Source organism: Trachemys scripta, chromosome 12 (genome assembly GCF_013100865.1).
Source record: "Trachemys scripta elegans isolate TJP31775 chromosome 12, CAS_Tse_1.0, whole genome shotgun sequence".
NCBI classification, from domain to species: Eukaryota; Metazoa; Chordata; order Testudines; family Emydidae; genus Trachemys; species Trachemys scripta.
This window is the reverse complement of record NC_048309.1, coordinates 10240639-10261282: the sequence shown is the minus strand read 5'-3', so window position 1 is coordinate 10261282 and position 20644 is coordinate 10240639. Positions and strand designations below refer to the sequence as shown.

The window sequence follows — 20644 nt, the reverse complement described above, 5'->3', positions numbered from 1 at the left end:
CACCCCCTGGCTTGAAGTGGTTTCCATTATATACAAGGTTTACAGTTTGGTTCAATGGCTCTCAGCACCCCCACTATAAAAATTGTTCCAGCGCCGCTGGCTGTAACAGGGACCATCTTTTTGTTCAGTGTTTGTACAGTCCCTTGTCTCTTTCTCACAGTTTCTGCATATAATTTTTCCTATCTCCCCTTTAAGCTTGAAGCAGCAGCCTCCCACATCCTGTGTCGCTGAGCTTACCCCGTCTGCTCCTTAAAGCCCTCTTCTTGCCTGAAGCTTTCCTATACTGATCCTCACCAAGTGTGGACACAGGGCCTTATGCTTTCAGACTGTGTATCCTTCCACCCCTTTGATCTAGTTAGACCAGTTCCCAGCCAATGAGAGCTGCAGAGCCGGCCCTCGGGGCAGGGGCAGCGCGCAGAGCCTCCCTGGCCACCCATGCGTCTAGCGGCTGCAGGGACCTGGCAACTGCTTCCGGGAGCCACACGGAGCTAGGGCAGCCAGGGATCCTGCCTTAGCCCCGGGCCCCTGTTGCGCCGCCGACCAGACTTTTAATGGCCCAGTTGGCAGTGCTGACCGGAGCCGCCAGGGTCCCTTTTCAACTGGGCGTTCCAATCAAAAACTGGATGACTGGCAACCCTAGCCGCATATGGCCTGTGGGCTGCGGTTGAGAACCCCTGAGCTAGACTGTAATCTCAGGGTCTTTGTGTTTTGCTGTAAAGCACTGAATACCCTTCTAGTCCGCTCGACATTAATATCACAATCGATAACCACTCTGAAAGATCTGGGATTGACTTGGCCTGGGAGGCTAAACTCCCTTCCAGACTTAGGGCTGACCCTACAGGGGAAGGAGGACGGGGAGGGGACTGAGGCACTCTGATTGGGCAGTGTATGGAAGCTTCTGTAGCGCTGTACAGGCTGTTCTAATTCTGAGAATAAACAGAGGATTTCAGTCTCCAGGGCTGTCAAGCTAGCACCTTTCACAAGCATTAAATTAACGCCTCACACTTATTTCGCCCTCCTCCCCAGCTTTTTGCAAACAGTCAGTTTTGAATTACACATGTGGTGAAGTGGAGTGGAGTGGAGTGAAGATCTGGCCGGGAGAACTTGTTTTAATTAATTTCACATACTCGCCACGTTGGTGTGTTCAACAGTTGGTTGCAGAATGCTTTGATTCCTGTTTTGGGCCAGCTACTCTTTGGCTGCTTATTTCCACCCAATCCCCTTCATTCCCCAGTTGCTCCTTCCTTTCAGGAACTCATCCACTCCTCTTTACACTGGGCCCAGCCTACCTATTGCTTCTACTCCCCAGCAAGTTCTGCTCTCGTCAGTCATAGGGAAAGAGTAACAGTGGGAGCTGGAGCGACGATAGCGGAAAGGCACCCGCCACCCGCCCTTTGCTATGCTCGACAGCTCCACAGCTTGCTGTGCCATGAGGCTGAAGACAGGTTGGTTGGGAGCAGTGGGAGATCCTGAGGGATGAGGGAAATGCTGGTTTCAAAGAGGCAGGTTTCTCCACTTGTGAAGCTGTGGGAATGTTATTTCATTAGGTAATGGCCTGTGTGCGTGCTCGCGCGAGAGAGAAAGAGTTTGGGATGTATTTTTGAAACAGAAGGTTGCAGCCTTTAGGAAAAAATACACCTGTATTCTGCAGGAATAAATCATCCTAAACACTGCCATAGTGCAATTACTGTGCAATCCCATAGCAGGTTTTTGTTAGGAGGATTCCATTCCCTATGACACACACGTTAGTTGATATCTGTGGCATATTGGCCTTGGATAGTTCTACCCCCAATCACAGTGAACACACACCCCCCTGAAGTCAGTCACCTGGCCCATCGCCAGATTCCCAGAGATTGAAAAATGAGGAGGGTGGGGATGGAAGGAAGTATTTATTTTCCCCTTGAGTGTTTGCCCTTTTGAATGCTAATTCTGATACTTATGTTCCCATCCTCCTGTTATACTTGTATGTTGCATTCCTATTTCGCAATCTTGCTCTGTCTTGTCTGTTTGGATTTTACACTCTTCAAGGCAGGGACTGTCTTACTAAGTGTTTATACTGAGTTTAGTGCAATGCGTGACTCCTACTCTTGATTACCATTAGGTGCTATTATACACTATTAGCATACCCATGAGATCTCAGTGGAGTCAATTAGGCTTCATGGGTGCAAACGAAAGCCCAGAGTGGGTAAATATTTTCTTGATGCAGAGGTAAATTAATTAGTGTGGTTTGGGATGCCTAGCTACTCTGATTTCTTGTTGCCTTCTAAGGGTATAACATATAATTCCTGAGTCTGCTATGTTTTTAGATGCTAGCCTAAGTGAAACGTACTTTAGCATTCCTTTGGGAAGCCCCAGTGAGATCTGATTTAGGAAACACTGAATGCATTTTTGCAGCAATAGTTTTTTTAAAATACCTTGATAGAATAGTCCACCCCTGTAGGGGGTTGGGTGTGGAAGGGGGTAAGGGGTCAGGCTCTGGGAGGGAGTGTGGGAGGGGGTGCAGGCTCTAGACTGGCACAGGGGATTGGGTTGCAGGAGAAGGTTAGGGGGTTGGCGCTTACTTCAGGCAGCTCCCGAAAGCGACTGACATCCCTCTGGCAGCGGCTCTTAGGTGGGGGGGCAGGGGGTCTCTGTGCACCAATGGGAGCTGCGGAGTTGGCGCTCAGGGTGGGGGCAGTGCATGGAGACCCCTCCCCCCACAGGGGCTGCAGGGATAGTGCTAGCCGCTTCTGGGAGCAGCGCGGAGCCAAGGTAGGTAACGGAGCCTGCCTTAGCTCCGCTGCCACGCCGGACTGTTAGCGTCCAAAGTCTCCCGGTTTGGCTGAACTAGCCTCTGGGAGATCAAGCCTGATTCCAGGACTCCTGGCGAAAGCGGGAGGGTTGGCAACCCTAGGTATTTCTGGGGGGCAGTGGTGAAAGCTCTGTGTTTGAGAACATTCTTGGAATGCTAGTGGGAGAGGGTTGCTGAGGGAGAAATTACTACATTTGTGTACTGAGTAACTTCCTTTTATTAAAAAAAAGCAAATAATTTGACTTTGCCACTCATTTATGGGCTAGCTGAGACAGAGGTTTATTTTAAGGCTGGTCTACACTACAAAGTTAAGTTGATATAAGGCAGCTTACGTCGACCGAACTCTGGAGGTGTACATGCTGCAGTGCTCCTCCCACTACTTTAACTCTCCCGCTATGCCGACCTAATAAAGCCACCTTGATGAGAGCCATAGTGCTTAGGGCGACGTATTTAGAGCAGTGCAGTGTCAGTGTAGACACTACGGTGCTTATGTCGTCCTAAAGGGCCTCCAAGCGGTGTTCCACAATGCCTGCCATGACCACTCTTGTCACTTTTTTGAACTCCGCTGCCCTGCAGCCAGATACACAGGTATATGCCTCTCCTCTTTTAAAGCCCCAGGAAGTTTTGAAATTGCTCTTCATGGAGAGCTCACATAGCTACTGCCCAGCTGAGCAGGCCAGCCCCACACAGCAAATGCGCTCCTGCCCTGGAGTACAGAGAAGGTGCTGGATCTCTTGGGTACAGCATAGCTCCGTTCCAGCCACAGGGACTTATTTGGGGCATGGAGGAGAAGGGCTAGCAGAAGGCAAGGGAAGTAAATAGTCGCTCTGGTAGGAAGCTGCAGACATGCTGTTTCTACAAGGAGGGGCCCGGGTTAGGATGGTGGTATATGGGTGTGGGGCTGGTCAGGAGAGCAGTCAGGGTAAGGGCTGTGGGAGTATGTGGGGGCTGGGTCAGGGTGCTTGTATATAGGTGGGGGGTGGGTCAGGGTGCTTACCCTTAGGCTGTGGGAAAAGAGGGCATGATTTTAAGGAAGAATGAAAAGAGAAAGAATCAAAACTTTCCCCGGACAAGTAAAAACAGATACCACTGGCATTCACTTTTTCATGTAGACGTAAACTGCAGGAGGTTAAATTACTGATGGAGGATGGGAAATTGGTACAATTTTTGTACACCTACTGTAGATTACTCATTAAAGGAAAGAGGTTTGCGTCTCTTGAGCCAGGTTTTTGTGTTAAAACAAAACCCAGTTATCAAGATATCTTTACCAGTGGCGTAGGCAGGTGGAGTGAACGGGGGAGGGGGAGCAGGTGGACATAAAAAAAAAAGACGCCACCCGCTGCGGCGCTTGTACTCACCGGGCGGCGCTCCGGGTCTTGGGCGTCGGGTCCTTCGCTCGCTCTGGGTCTTTGGCGGCACTGAAGGACCCGCCGCCGAAATGCCAAAGAAGACCCGGAGCGAGTGAAGGACCCGCCGGCGAAGTGATGCCGAAGACCCGGAGTGCCGCCCGGTGAATACAAGCACCGCAGCGGGTGGCACCTTTTTTTATGTCCGCCCCCGTTCAGAGTAAAAATTAAAAAGGCGCCAAAAAATTAAAAAGGCGTCACTTGTGCTCAGTGGGGGAGTGGCCATTCCTTGTGCTCCCCCCCTTGCTATGCTACTGATATTTACTTTAGTAAACATGGACAGAAACAGTATTTGCATTACATTGCACATGCTCAGAATTGGAATGAACTTTTGTTATCTGGACAATATGACTTGGGTGATCACAGATGTACTCTCACCTCTGTCAAAGGAAGGAGGGAGGTGTCTCAAAATCAGTTTCAGAAAAAAACTGGGCCAGTGCCTCCAATTTCAAGAATCTGTCTTTCCATTGTACCTGTAGTTATTTTTGCTCTGATAGGCTCAATTCTGTATTGTAATGGTAGTACTGAAATGTATTTACAACAGAATTCATAAGAGCTAGTAACTGCAAAAAACCACAAACAAAGGAGATCAAATCCTTTCCTCTTTGCATAGGTGCACAAGTCCTGATATAAAGAGAAATCACCCTAGGGAGACACAGGGAGAGAATCTCAAGGGAGTTCTCTTTACACTTCATTCTGCAGTGTGCTGCATGTGAGTTACAACACTCTACAACGAATCATTAGATAATAATCTCTATCTGAAACAAATTCAGATGTTTGAGGTTTGTTTTAACTCTGGGTGAAATCTCCAGTCACATAAAGCGTAATGAGAAAAGAAACAGCTTTCCAGGACCTCCCTACACTCCCCCACCCCCATTCCAACTCAATATATTAAACATAGCGCCAAGAACACAATCCCTGCCGGACTCCACTAGAAACACTACCTTGCAGAACGCTTTGTATATTACATCAAAACTATTATTACCTTTATGAACCAATCTCATCAAAAATATCAAATTAATTTGACAAAAACCTATTTTCTGTAACCCTATCTTGGTCGGCATTAATTTTATTTTCCTCCTTTACATTTTTTTTTAATTAAATTAAAGGAGTCCTGTATCAACTAGTTTATGATGTTGCCTGGAATTGATGTCAGGCTTACAGGTACCCAGGTCATCCCATTTATCCTTTTTACATTTTGGTACAACATTAGCTTACTCTCAGTCCTCTGAAACTTCCCTAGTGTTCCAGGACTTATTGAAAATCAACATTAATGGTTCAGAGAGCTCCTCAGCTCTTTTAAAACTCTTGGATGCAGGTTATACAGACCTGCTGATTTAAAAATGTTTAACTTTAGTAGCTGCTATTTAACATCATCCCTAGTTATTGTTCAGTATCAGAGGGGTAGCCGTGTTAGTCTAAATCTGTAAAAAGCAACAGAGGGTCCTGTGACACCTTTGAGACTAACAGAAGTATTGGGAGCATAAGCTTTCGTGGGTAAGAACCTCACTTCTTCAGATGCAAGTAATGGAAATCTCCAGAGGCAGGTATAAATCAGACTGAACTCCACACTGATTTATACCTGCCTCTGGAGATTTCCATTACTTGCATCTGAAGAAGTGAGGTTCTTACCCACGAAAGCTTATGCTCCCAATACTTCTGTTAGTCTCAAAGGTGCCACAGGACCCTCTGTTCCTAGTTACTGTTGGAATTCCAAATACAGAATAGAAATATTTATTGATCGCTTCTCCCTTTTCTGCATTATTATTGACAGTTCTACCATGTCCATCTAGTAATGGACCAATACCATTGTTAGGATTCCTTTTGTTCTCAATATACTTAAATTCCTTTTTACTGTCTTTAAAGAGGTCTCATTGTGTCCTTTTGCTTCCCTTATCAATTTTCTATATTTCCTAGCTTCTAATTTATATTCATTGATATCAGTTTCTCCTTCTCTCCCTTTCTATTTATTTATATTTATTTTGTATAGCTGCTTTCACTTACCTTCTAAGCCAGGGCGGTGGCCATTGTACTTATATAGTCCACTCCCAGCACATTGTCTAACCAGGGTAACTATGAACTCTTATCAATTAAAAATGAATGGAACATTTCTGTCAGGTTGCAAAACATGTCACTGGTAGTTAGGAATCTGCTTTCTAGCTGGGAAGGGAAAGATTCCCCCACGCTCTCCTGAAAACAATGTTTACAACATTTCAACCAAAAGGCTTTCATTATGCTAAAGGAATTGAAGTTCATGCTGTACAGAACAATAACTGGTTGTCACCTCTGATTTCATCACCCAGCAATACAATGTTCCATTTTGGTCTCAAAATTAAATGATGATAAGTGTAAACATCCCCCAAACAAAAACCAGCACTAAGGTTCCCCCCAGCCTTTCCCTCTTGCCTGGATTTTGGTATAAAACAACCTTTCAGATAGTTTACTCAGCACCTTTTTGTGTCCCCCCCCCAAGCCAATTAGTTGAAATGAAAACTGTTCAAAACGGGGTTGGGTTTGATGAATTTTCCAACTTTTCAAAAAATTTTCCTTGAGGTTTTTTTTTTTTAAACTAACAAACAAAATGGACACTTTAAAACAAAATACCCCCAAGTTTTTGGTTCAAAATGACTTTTCATTTCAAAAAAAAGTTTTCGAGGGTCAAATTGAAACTAAATATTTAGAAATTATTGAAACATTTTGATTAACCCATAAGCAAAAATGTTCAGTTTTTTGGTTTGCAAATATTTCTGAGATTTCAACTTTTTGTTCTAATACAAGACTGGAAAACATTTCAAACTTTCAAATATTCACGGGACCTTTTCCTACCCAATGCTAGTATGAAGTTGAGCTCTCAAAAACAGAGGGAACCAAAAATTATTTGTCATTTTTAGAAAGCTTGGCCTAATATATTAGCCGATATATCCTTTGCCAGGGGAACGATGTTCTCATAGCACAGGGAATAACTTGGATGTGTCTTTCCCATTTTCCAAAGACTATATGGAGCATTTATACATAATCCTGTCAAATGTGGTGCAAATCCTGGCACTTCTTCCCCATTTCTCAGCAAAACATAATACAGACACAGCATATGAGGAGGCTATGTTATCTCAGGAATGAGAGAAGGCAAAAACAACACAGAAATTAAAATAGTTCCTACCTAGAATAGAGGAAGGATCAGCAGTTAGTTATTTGAAGTGGCCATTTTAGGGCTGCCCAGATATAAAGGGCTAAAGAAGAGCATGCTGGGAAAGGCCATTTTAAAAGGGTGAATCCAAACAGGAAACCCAGTGATAAGTAGGCTGTTTAAGGGGTAGCAGCTCCAGCTAATGGGCCTGGAAGGAGTTAAATTCCCAGATCTCAAGACCCAGGAGATGGATGTGAGACACCCTGAAACTGTGTTAAACAAAGCCATCTGTCTCAGGTTTCTGGGGTATCTGTACTGACTTTTTATTTTTGTTGTCTTGTCTCTGCCAAAAAAAAAAAAATCCTGCTTCCTTTTTATCATCCTATGCAGCCTATGACTGAAATGTCCTGCCCTATCCTCATACAGTGTAATAGAAGGATCTCTGACTATTAGGACTTTGTTGCTTTTACATAGACTGTATTGCATTTGTTAGCTATTCAAAAATTGCCCATCACTAAAGGTAAGCTACTCTTGTCAGAGTAAGTGACCATAGCACATTTTGTAGTGCAGTAGCCTCAATATTTACATTTTATTTTACTGTGCTAATGCAATTATCAAAAATGGGATTCCCAGTGCATCCTCTGAATGAGCAAGATTCCAGCCATGGGAACTTTTCCTCTGAGCTGTCTATAGAGGCCCAAGGTTTAATTATTTCCATCAAAGGATCAGCAAAGAAATGTGCTGCCCATTGTGATGGATGTGATCATTCAGTTTGCCTGAGGCATAAATTGCACCAAAAGTGTTTCGCTTGCACCAAGGAACAAGTAAAACAGGGAAAAAAGGGTTAGAGTGCTTATGTTTCTGGGAAAAAATGCACCTCTCCCACTCTAGGGCATTCTCAGATACAGGGCAATTCTACCTAATACACTTAGTAACCTGAGCTCTATGTCAAACTTCTCATTCTCTGGACAGCATTAATATGCCAGTTATACTGAATTCGGATCTAGGCTACCTAGAGGTCACTGTAATTACTCTGGCTTTACCTAGGTGTAACTGGATTTTGGCTTATTGCATTAATTGTGGTTTGGACTCACTGGGATCCAGAAACAAAGGTGTATAAACCTTTTTTGCTTCCAAGGGAAGGAAACATTTATTTTGTGACACTCCAGGGTGGGGGTGTGTGTGTGTGTGTGTGTGTGTGTGTGTGTGTGTGTGTGCGCGCGCACAATATAGGCCAAATCCTAGTCATTGTGCCCAGCCCAAATAAAAGGGCCTGGACTGGGAAACTGTAGGCTGGGCAGGTAGGCTGCAAATTGGGTAGTGGGGCGGCTCTGAATCCTCTGTGGTTGCTGTGCTGTGCCTCTTTGGGAATCAGGTGGGAGGATCATGGTAAGATTGTACACCTGTCCTGTCGCAGATCCACTAGTCCCTAGTACCTCCTTCTGCCCCGGGCATGTGGAGCTCCACAAGAATACAGCTCCAAGACACAGGCTTCATTCAAGGCCTTCCATGCTTATGGGTGTTGAAGCGTGATTTGCCCGGCTGTGAACTACTTGTCTCTTTCACCGTTTACCTTGTTGCTGACAATGCTTTGCCAAACATCCAGAGCCTCTTTGGCCAAACTCTGCTTTGTTAGAGCCATGCTGACGTGAATGGGGTTAGATGGTCAATGGGTGTCACTGCAATGCTTGGCCTGTTACCTAACTTAGTGTTTGGATCAGTTTGAATATAAGAGCAAATTGGGTTCTGGAGTTTTTATAGGAATCAAAAAAATCCACCAGGATCTGTTTGCTAGTTTCTGCCCCATCATCCTACACCTATAAGGCCCTTTGTTTCATTGAAAGGTGTTTGAGAATTATTCTTGCTTCCTTCCCATTCTTCATTCTCCTTGACACTGCAGGGATCTGATCGGTTTCAAGATTACTGTCACATAGGGTGGGGGAGTCAGGACCCTGCACCCCCCACTTCTTGCAATTCACCGTGACTCTCAGCCAGCCAGTAAAACAGAAGGTTTATTAGATGACAGGAACACAGTCAAAACAGGGCTTGTAGGTACAGAAAACAGGGCCCCTCAGTCAGGTCCATCTTGGGGGGTAGGGAGCCCATACTCCAGTGCTGAGCCTCCCTCCATTTTCCCAGCCAGCTCCAAACTGAACCCCCCCACTCCAGCAGTCTTCCCCTAGCCCCACCCCCGGCTCCTCCTCTAGCCTTTGTCCAGTTTCCTGGGCAGAAGGTGTCATCTGGCCCCCACCCCCTCCTGGGCTCAGGGTACGTGCTCAAGTATCATCCCCCAAGTGAAGTCACACCCTGATATCCCAACACCAGCTAGTATTAATGCAGACAATAAAGTAGTAAAACTCCCATGCAACATTACCAGGTTAATATTCCTTCCTCCATCACAATTACACTCAAAGTTTTGAAGACCCCCCTTTTGAAGTTTGTCTGGCCTGGACTTTTGCCAGAAAATATTGCCTAATACTGAAGGGTTCCTCCCTTCCCTTCTCTTCCCCCCCCCACCCCCTTATTTATTTTTGGCTGAAACTCAGAACTGCTCTCAGGCATCTGTTGTATTTAAGTGGCTGGGAAAGTGGAAAGTGGTAGCTGCTTCTGAATTAATGATAGCATGACAGGCATAGTCATGTTATAAAAAGAAAAAGTAAACTTGTTGGATTCTGGCTGTCTGGATACAGAACATTCACTATAATATAACTGGCCAGGAGCTTTGAAAGTAGCCAGATCATTCATTCACTAACTAGTCCTGCAAATGCTGTATGCCATGTTCTGTTAATGAGCATTATCCTGCAGTCTTTGCAAAATTATCATTGTCATCAGTTCAAAATTGTTGTTTCATTGTTCCTAAGCATACATGACGTTCTTCTAACATGCACCATTGTGGCACGTGTTATTATTAATTTCAGGAGGGGAGGGGAAAGTGTTTTTAGAGCCTGACTTTTACATGATGACCTCCTCTTGTTATGCCTGTGATTTGTGGACACACAAGTACAGAAACCACGTAGGCATCTAAGGACCTGAATTGCAGGTGCAGTTTTTGACTGGCAGAATCCCAGGGCTGCCAGCATAGAACAATCCATTGAAACATTTCCGATCCACTCCACTTAGCACATCAGCTTGCTTGTTCCCGCCTGGAAGAGATGTAAAAGATTTACATCAAAAGTGGTACTTACAGCCCCTGATCCAGCAATGTACTAAAGCACATGAGTAGTCCCACTGCAGTCTGTGCACATGCTTAAAGTTATGTATATGCTTAAGTGCTTTGCTGGATTGGGGCCATAATGTGGAAAATTCTGTCTTTCCATTCTAAGGCATTGAATGCAATGAAACTTATGCAAAGAGGCTTACAATGCCAGAAACCTCAGCATCCCTCGTGAACTGCTGGGGCTGCTTTTGTGCTGCCTTGGACAGATCTTCAGCATGGCGTAGTGAGTGGTGACTACACAGATCCACCTGCCATTCCCTTCCTTAGAGGTGGCGAATGTAGTGATTATACAGTTACGGTAGCTGCCACAGAATGGCTCTGTTACCACTCCACAACCTGGTAGGAGGATTCCAGCTCTCACACAGCAGTCCAGTTACTCAGACTCTGTGCTTAGAAGAGAAATCATCCCTAAATATGTAAGCAGTATTTATTAGCCCAGGTTTGAAAATCCGAGCATCAATGCCTTTGAAACTACAACCTTTTCCCACTTTGTCAATTATAGATAGGAGAAACCTAGCTTGTGCAGTAGGTCTGCATTTGCAGAATACACTGCAGTTACTAGAAGACTGATTCTCTCTCAGTGAAGCACTGTATCTATCAGCAGTGTCCCAGTGCTGTATAATGTTCTCTCCTTGATAAAATTCAATACAGCCCTAGCTTGTGTTTGACATTGGGCATAACTTGTACCAGTTCAGTTTCCCTCATCTTCATTTCTAAGAAACAAGCTGCCCTGCCTGTGCTAACGGTCAGATGTTTTGACTGAAAGAATACAGTGAACTATGAACAGAGACATACTGTCATTAACTATATATCTATGCCGTATCTAACACAATGAGCCAGGTTGGCCGCTAGGCACAGCTGCAATATAAATATTAAAGTGTTGACAGACTTAATTACCACACTGTGTCTTAAGTGTATTTCCACTTCCCTTCTTTTGAACCAAAGGATTACATCTCTACAAAAGCCTGCTGCGCAGACACCTGCAATTGATTACTCTATTGTAACAATCTAAGATTAAGCATGCCGCTAGGCAAATGCTTCTGTTATCAGCTGGATCTCTCATGGCTTTTCTGCACAGGGTAATAGCCCACAGTAGCTATTCCACAACAGCTCCCCTTGTGGACACTCTTATACTGCACTAAGAGTCCTTTTGCGCACTTTAATCTACTTTGGAAGAGGAGCGCACTTAAAATTCACACTCTGGCTTATTTTGAAGAGCTTCCTCATGTAGACAAGCCCTCAACCATGCCATTCTTCTCACTTCTGAAGGAGGGAGACAGAGGTATGTGCTAACTTGAAACACTAACACTGTCACTTATTGGAATTATACCTATGCACAGGCTAACATTTTCCTCAAGTACTTGCAGCCAAATTGTGCTCTCAGTTACGTGAGTGAATATGATTGCAGTGGGGTTATGCCAGATTTATAGTGATGTAACAGGAGGACAGAATTTGGCCCTGAGTTTGTAGTGCTTTCTTTTTTTCTTGGCCAAATTATCTTTCTTAAATTGTCTTATTTCCTCTCCTTTGTAATAAACTCAAATTATCTGGAAATCCTTGGCTGTTTATGGCTGCAAAGGTGATTAAGCTGCAGGCTTTGTTATACTCAGTAGATCTAATCCATCTAAGTAGATGCAACTAAAAGTTTTGGCCCGGATACCAAATGAGTGCACAGCTCCCACTGACTTTATCCCTGCTGCCTGTGGAACGTGATCCCTTTGAAGCTTATGAACTAAACTCATCATACAATAGCTATAGTCAGACAATACACACAAATCAATGGGGTTTGGGCCTGTCTATGGAGCACAGGATCGTGCCCAAACAAATTGCTGAGCTGGGTAGAAATCAAGGCCTGAACTCTGAGGCGTCTTGCAAAATGCTCTGCACCAGGCTGATGCAGCACCTCTCAGTAACATCAGATGTGATACCAGACCACAGTTTTAGATTACCGAATGGGTGCATGAACCCAGAATAAAGAGAAAATGGCGGGAGAAGAATAGAGGTAGTGAGGAGGAGACGATTTGGTTAACAGAGAGGCACTGAATACAGCACACAAGCCTGACTTTTTCCAAAATGTCAATAGCCTGAGGTAACAGCACATGGGAGAACGTGCACAAGTCCCAGGCTATAGGGTCCTTTGAAATTTGGAGTTGTAGATACAAGCACATGATTAGGTACAAGCATGTGACCTACAGGAAGCCAAAAATAAAGTGTCTTGCCTCTTAACCAAGGGCAGCAGATAGGAACCCCAGAGGAAAACCCTAATGTGGGGTCTCAGTATAGTATTCACGAAGGGATATATTTTCCCTTCCCAGCTGGTTGAAGTGGGAAAGCCCTTGGGTTGGTATTACCCAATACTCTGAGTACCTCTGTTCTGCTTTTGGGTTTGTGTTTTAGAAATAAAGGAAGATCTGAAGCCAGGGATGTGAAGAGACCTTTAGTTGGGATGTAATTTTTCTGTCCTCAGCTGGCCAGTCTGCACATTGGTTTACATAAAAACTTTCATTTATGTGCGTTTTAGCATTTATAGCAATTACACTTTCTCAAACTATGACTGACTTTGGCCCTGTTATGGTCCTTACGGATGAAGTGCTCTTGAATACATTCTCAAAGCTGTGAATACTTTTTCCAAGACATGAAGCATAAGACACCAGTTTCCCTTTTACAGAGGGTAGGAAATAACTGCTAACTTTTGGAAAATGTTGACTTTTTCATGGCAACCAGGTTGGCCAGTGTGAGGAAAACTTTACTGTACATTTCTATTGGAATTTTTCTGTATCTATTCAGCATGTGATGGAATGCTATCTGCAAGGACACTTTTAAAAAACATTTCCCTCTAACACCTGCATGCCATAAAATAAAGTTTTCAGTTTCAAATCACAGCAAAATCCATTCCATGCTTTCTGCATTATCATCTCGCACTATAAATGTACAATGCCCTCTGTACAAATGGTCTTATCCCTTACCTCCAAGATCTTACAGTTTTTAGAGTAGGTGCTAATCAGCATGAGTAGAGTTCCACAGTCTAGCCCTAAATAAGATGAAACGTTAAGACTAACTTTCACATGCCAGGACATCCTCAGTTTTAAGGCCTGGGCAGGATGCAAGTAGTGCACATCTGCAACAGAACTAGCTGGTCCATGTGGAAGGGGCAGAGTAGAGTCCAAGGGCTCTAATACTGTCCCTTCCCCAAGAACAGGTGAATGTCCCACTGCAATGTTTATGCCCAATGGGTTTCCAAGACAACAGGTCACTGGGGTGGGAGTGGAGCTAGGTACAGCTGCTCTGTTGAGCACTGTCCCTTGGGAAACCTGATTGCCTGAGGAGATTCCCACAGGAACTTAATGCTATTAGTTTAAGCATCAACTTCTGCTCTGCTGTTCCTAAGGCCCTTTAGAGGAGGTAGGAAAGGAGCCAATCACAGCACAGCTCCTATGAACTCCTACCGGAAAGAGAGGGGATGTCTCTTTCCTTCCAAGCCATTTCCCTCCTTGGATGCGATTTCATGTGGGCTGGGGAAGTTTTTACTCATTGCCTGGTAAATGCACTGCAGCTCCAGCAGACAAAGCTGTGAAGACAGCACACAAACAGATGATGTGTTAAAAGTGGGTAACTCTGAATAAATAAATTGCATTACTTCAGTGGATAGCAATCAAAATCTTCAGAGCTTTGTGTTCTTGCGGACAGCAGGAAGATATTGTCCTGCACTCTCCAGCCCTCTGCCCCTCCAAGTGTGTACTGATGGAAAACTTGTGCAGATCTCTTATTGCCAGCCTAATGGTATTTAAGGAGGACAAATTAAACAGAGCAGTCCAACCATGCAATATTTGTCTGTCTTACATAGTTAATTACTCGCAGGCAGCCAGGCTTTGTTCTGCATCCCTCTGTCAAAATTATTTTGTTCTTCTCTCATCCTGTTTCCTTTAGAAATAAGGACAGTTTTTCCCCCCCTAATTTCAAGTTTGTAGGTTGGCTGGACTGGCCTGACCCTTGCATAAATTAGAGCTGCCTCATGGACTTTTAGAAGTCCCATGTTTGGTAGCCACATGGTGGTAATACAGTCCCGCTGGTAATTCTCACGATAATTTGATTTATCACACCAGCTGCCAGTAGGCACGTGCATTTGGATATTAGCAGAATGGGCACCCACTCAGAAAAACAATGCAAAAAGCAATCGGCAATGAAGTAGACAGACTGCTGGGGATTAAGGAGGACTTCTTCCTGATGTGATGCAGTGAATATAGTGTCTAGTAGATGAGCAGTAGTGGAGCCATTTCACAGTCACTATGCTACAGCATCTGGGCCGTGGTCGCCTCCACAATTGTTGACCTCCACACCAGGGGGATTGTCCCGTTGATTCCCATATTTAGGGGTTCCGGGCTATGTCCTGAAGCTCGACACAGTGAACTGAACATACAGGTAACACTCCATGAAAATCATGTAGTAAGTGGCAGTTCTGTCTGGGAGCCAGCTCCTCAGATGGTGCAAATCATCAAGAGTTGGCCCTGAATGTGTAATTTCACTAGGAACGTTCTATATAGTGGATTGAGACTGGCCCATCCATAAGAATAAAACTAGTGAGAATTAAAATGAGCAACAACCTGGGATTGTATTTCTATTCAGATTTCAGGTACTTGGTATATTGTGATTAACAAATAGGGTTGCAGAAAGCAGATTCGTTGTTTTCCATGCTGATATTTGCTGCTGTCTATTAGGAGTGCATTTTCACATACGACATTTTATCTGCCTTATTCTGAATGTGCAGTTTCAACTCGGAGGAGTTGCAATCTGGTTAGGGAAGGACTTTCTGTGTGAATGTTGTGGCATGAATGAATTGTTCAGGAGCCCAGAGCAATAGACCATTTTATTACATGGAAACAAATAAATGAACGGAAACAGATACTGAACTGTATCCAAAGTAGCTCCTAAAATTGTATAGTGTCTCTGTGTTTCTCATTACAGGAGGACTGTACCATATGGGCTGTCTAACTACCGAGGCAGTTTCAGAGGCAAAAGGTCTACTGGAGAGCTTTGCAAGAGCACCGAGTCTTTAGATTGGTCTTTATCACGGTGCTCTTGTTTGGACATACATGACAAACAGTGCATGTTGTTTTGCACAAGAACACAGGACAGCAGATGGTGAGGGTCTTTGATTTCCTGTTTTAAAAATAGTAAGGTAAATTTTGAACATCTCTGAACATATATACACAATTAGCTACTTCAGTCAAATGAATTAATCAAGCTGCACACAACAAATGAAATTGATCAACAAATTTGTTGATTCTAAATGAAATTCTCACAGATAGTAGTTTAATACTGCTTTCTGGAGTTTTGTTTTAAACGACGTGGCACCCATGAAGTAGCAGAGCTCCTGTTCAGTTGGGAGAATACATAGGATAATTCAGAGCATATTTAATCCTACATTCTTTTCAGACAAAAGGAAAAAAATCCAGCGCGTATGCCTGTTTTCTTCTTTCCCAAGAAAAGTACATCATTTGAAATCTTAAAAAATAGCTCTCTGTTGGTGACTGACAAAATGGAAGTGGTGACACTAAAATAATCCTAAACTCATTATCTTTTCCACAGTAATCAGGGGTCACTGAAAAAGACATCAGAGAAAGAGCAACGTAGAGAAAATGAACGTGCCCTCATTCATTAGCACAGAGGGTCCAGGCAGTTTCTGAACCGAGAGGTACAGTATATACGTGCATGTGCTATTTTATATGGATAGAAACATTAATTTGGGTTCCTGTGCACACAAAGATCTAAATCTTGCTCTTAGTTCAAATCAGTGAAGTATCATGAGCCTAAACGAGAGCAGAATTTGGCCAAGAGGTTTGTTTTGTAACTTTATTACACTGCGGAAATATTTAAGGCACTCTCACAGGAATGGCCTCAGTTAATGCTGATGAATCAGCCAGAACTTCTAAGGATTTAATCTTTCAGGCTTTAAGACAGATTTATTGGCACTGGTCATATGTTTGGTATTTTTAGTGGTTGTTTACTTATGTTTGATTTTGTTCAATTTGCCTTGGAGCAACTTTGGACACATCTGTTCATGTATTGTTTCAGTAAAACTTAAGTTGCCAAGACACAGAAAGTGGAATAAGTTGGGTGGAGAAAATATTTAGAAGCAGCAGTAAATCTGGTTTATTGCCAGTTGTGGAGAGGTAAATTTGACCTAGATTCTGATTTCTGTTAACCCTCTCCATCTCCACTCCCCAGTCCACTCTGAATACTAACCGCACTTGACATCAGAATAAGGCAAAGTGCTTTCAGTTATGAGATGGAACGCAGCAGCCAGTGGAAGTAGACAGGCCAAATCCGGAACTTCATACCTGCAGTTTTCAAGGGAAGTGTTGGGGATTAGAAACTCCTGATTTGAATTCATCCTTATGATTTTGTTTGAGAATCAGATATAATTAGATTTTCAAGTGACATTCATTGCACCCACAAATAATCATGGGTAGAATTTTGTACCCCCAGTTTTGCAGCGGTCATGGCAAGGCTGGTCTCAAAATCAGGTCTATATAGTGCAATATAATCCAGCAATTTTCATTCCAGTTTATTTTTTTAAAAGGTTTAGTGTTTGTTTGCCAGAGCTCAGAAGCAAGAATCTAAGCTACAAATCTCCCATGAGATGGACATATTGGAATGCTTCAGGCTGGCTGCCAATAGATAATCCAGCAGTATGCAACGCCTTTATTGCATTGATGCCAGTTTGAGGGCACATGAACGTGTGTGAAGAACATTGCATCCTTTTATACTTCTCTGACGAGAGTGTCATAAACCATGCAGTACAGGATGAGTATTTGCATGTACCCTGGAGATGCGGGGGAGGGAAAAAGGAGTATTCAAACTTTAGCAACACAAACAGATTCAAGAATGCCTTTTTTTTACCTGATTTTAAAAATAATACAGTAGAAACATACTGTTCCACTTAGTGCTTGCTGCCTGCGTGAAGTACCCAGTTCCAGCTTTATGCAAGCAATTATGATTGGAGAATCTGGTAAATTAGAGAATTGTCTGTCTAAATATTTGCATTATGGATAAACAGAAACAAAATATGTCTCTTGCTAACAGATGCAAGGCTATTAGCCAATCATCATATTGTAACTTTGCTGGCAGATATTTAAATGTCAGTATCTATGCAGAATAAATATGAATGATTAATAATTATATCATTATAAAATATAGCACGTTAGCAATATACAGTAAGTATTCAATAGGTTACTTAATTAAGGCACAAATTATTTCTGTGCTGGAAAGTTCAATCCAGAAACACAGCTACAATGACTATCTAGGGATACACTGTAGTTGATGAATGGAATTCCAATTATCCACCAACAAGAATCTGCTGAGGATGAAATGAAGACTGACAAATACAAAAGCATTATCTAAACTTCATACATTCAAAATAATTTACATCTCTCTCTCTCCTAATCCCATACGTGCTGTGCCATACATACCCAGTGTATACATTCCTATTTGCTGACGTTTTAAGACATGTTTTTAACCTTTGATTCAAACCACTTTACTGAGCAGTTGAAGGATTGGGGATATGTCAAGAAAATGGGAACAAGGACAATGCTGGTCCCTGGAAATTTATCATCAAAAGTGATTTCATCAGCAAGTATGGACTGTTTTTTTGCGGGAAAACAAAAGAACAAGCAAGAGGATGAATAATGCTTCCAAATGTTGCTCTTTGATATGATTTAAAATGTAACAGACGAGTTTCCTAACTTGTGGCATTACTGATTCCTTTGTTAGACCTTCATACAAATCTTCCTTGGTGAAACTATGAGCAAATGACATTTATATTTTATCAGAAAATAGTTGCAGACCAAAACAAAAACTGCAAATTGAATATAACTGAACTTTGAGTTCACAATACAAATGGATATATAGGTTAAACAGTGGCAATAGACATTGAAACAAGAAAGGGTAACGTCTCTGCCAAAAAATTATATATATATATTATATATATATGGATATATTTCATAAATAAATTATTAGAGTTATAAAGTGAATATATCTTTCAATTATCACATTTGTATCACTGTTTTTTACTTGCTGGCATGATTTTGTACGTCTATAGAAAAGTAGATTATTTATTGTTCAAACACTTCACCTATGGCTTTTTGGTGTGGCTTTTTAAAAATAATGTAACAAAGGTAATGTGTGTGTGTATGCGCATATGTATATATATTTTAAATAACCAACCTTTTGTTATGAAGGCAATAATGTTCATTTATAACCATGATTAACTTTTTTTGGAATACATATGCACAATTAGGATTATGAGAATTTGCCATCTTCAGAGGAGAGTGGTAGCTCTCCTAATAATCTGCGAATTAAGTAAAATCAAAATCACAATAAAAAGAGCTCTTTGATATAACCATGAATTAAAAAGATATAATTTAATCTTCTGTCTCTTCTGTGGCTGAATGGATATCTTGGTATAACCCATATCTGGTCTCACTGGAGTTGTTGGACAGATGCAGAAGCACTCAGTCCAGGCTAGTTATGAACCCTGTACTCTTGCCTCAGCCAGAAGATCCACTGACTTCAGGTTCAGGCAATAAAGAGACCCAAGGCGCCTAGCACCCTACTGACTCAATGCTGCCTCCACTGGTACTGTTAGCAGGCTCTCTCTGGTAGAAGTGGTCAGTATATTTTGGATTCCTACTATTTTCTCCTGGGTGGGAGCTGGTGCAATTTAAACTTTCTATCCCTACATGGAGTCTCACCTCCCCATAGTCCCACATGTCTTCTCTACAGTGTTTTTTTCCAAAGATAGAGTGCCAAATTCACTGAGGTTCTATGCCATCTTGTAATGACATAAACTTAAACTTGCCTGTGCGAGTTTTGGCACTGCACTGGATTTGACCTTGGAGTGTTGGAGGGACTGCTGTGCTTTGGCATCAGGAAGAAAATGACTGGATTTTACATCTGAATGCTCTCTAAAAATAGTTTGCTTTTGGGGTACCCCGCAGCAGAGGATATCATTCTATCAATGTAATGTTGTAATTCATGTGAAAATTAGTTCATCATCAGGGCCTCAAAGTGAAGAAAACAAAGATAATAAGTGAAAGTTATACCAAACCCAAGAGAGGCAAAAAGCAGAGTCCTCTATGGACCTCTTCTGCTGAATCTTAACTAATGCAGCCCATGCCTGAACACTAGGCTCACGGGGGCCCTAGAGTTATCTGAGCTGGAACTAGAGTTATTCTACTTGAGAAAAGATTAATGGGCTTGACATTCAATAAAAAATAACCTCATGCCTTTATAGCAAGTTTCACCCTGAGGCAGTTAGGAAAAAGTTTTCAAAACTGCTTGGCAGCTCTACCTGTTCTAGATGGGAGCTGCTGGATGGGGAGTCCTTTTGAAGTTGTGCTTACTTCATCTGGGAGCTGAGTTCTTTTGAAAATCTGGCTTTGAGGAAATGACATGTGAAAGGAAAATTGCATATCATGGAAAAGCTGACGTGTCGCTATGTAAGCTAAACTAAGCCTCATACAATCTGATGGCTAAGGACCTAAAATCATTTTGCAGAATTCAACATCACCTCCCTTACTAAATGCTTTTTGTAACACACTGAAATGTATCAGATAGATGGGTCACGGATATGGTAAAATCTTATTGAATTATTGTGCATGGACAGATAGAATTAATTTTCTGTTGGCTAAAATTATGACGAGCTGAAGTGCTCTTCATTTGCTTTAGAAGAATATGCTGAGTTGGAACTTTGAGTTCCTGAAACTATTTATTAAATGCAGAAGAATTGACTTAATCTTCTCCCCAATGATATAATACACCCACTTACCTGACATGACTGACAGTAAACAGACTGAGTGAAGAGCTTTCCAAAGATGCTAAACAAGGGCATATTTCTAGTTATGTCTGGCAGTGTTAATTAAGGACCAGACCCCGACTTGTTATGCAGGCAAAAGTCCCACCAAATTCAAGATGCATGGCAAGACTTCAGTGGGATTTCCACCTTCCTATAGCATATACGCTAGCCCCTATGAGGATTCTGCTGTATTTGAAAAAGCTGCTTTAAACAACGCCGCTGAAGAAAATGCTGTTAATAAAGAACAATGGCC

General features: G+C 42.6%; 1 protein-coding gene across 1 annotated transcript in view; it reads left to right on the top strand.

The window, feature by feature from the left end:
- EDN3 (endothelin 3) overlaps positions 1 to 18962 on the top strand; it is a 37240-nt gene extending 18278 nt beyond the window's left edge. Inside the window, exons 3-5 of the mRNA XM_034788020.1 lie at positions 15501 to 15677; positions 16125 to 16230; positions 17119 to 18962. Of these exons, the coding sequence (XP_034643911.1) occupies positions 15501 to 15677; positions 16125 to 16197 (250 nt within the window). The 3' untranslated portion in view covers positions 16198 to 16230; positions 17119 to 18962. The remainder of the gene's footprint in view (positions 1 to 15500; positions 15678 to 16124; positions 16231 to 17118) is intronic.
- Positions 18963 to 20644: the final 1682 nt, after the last annotated feature.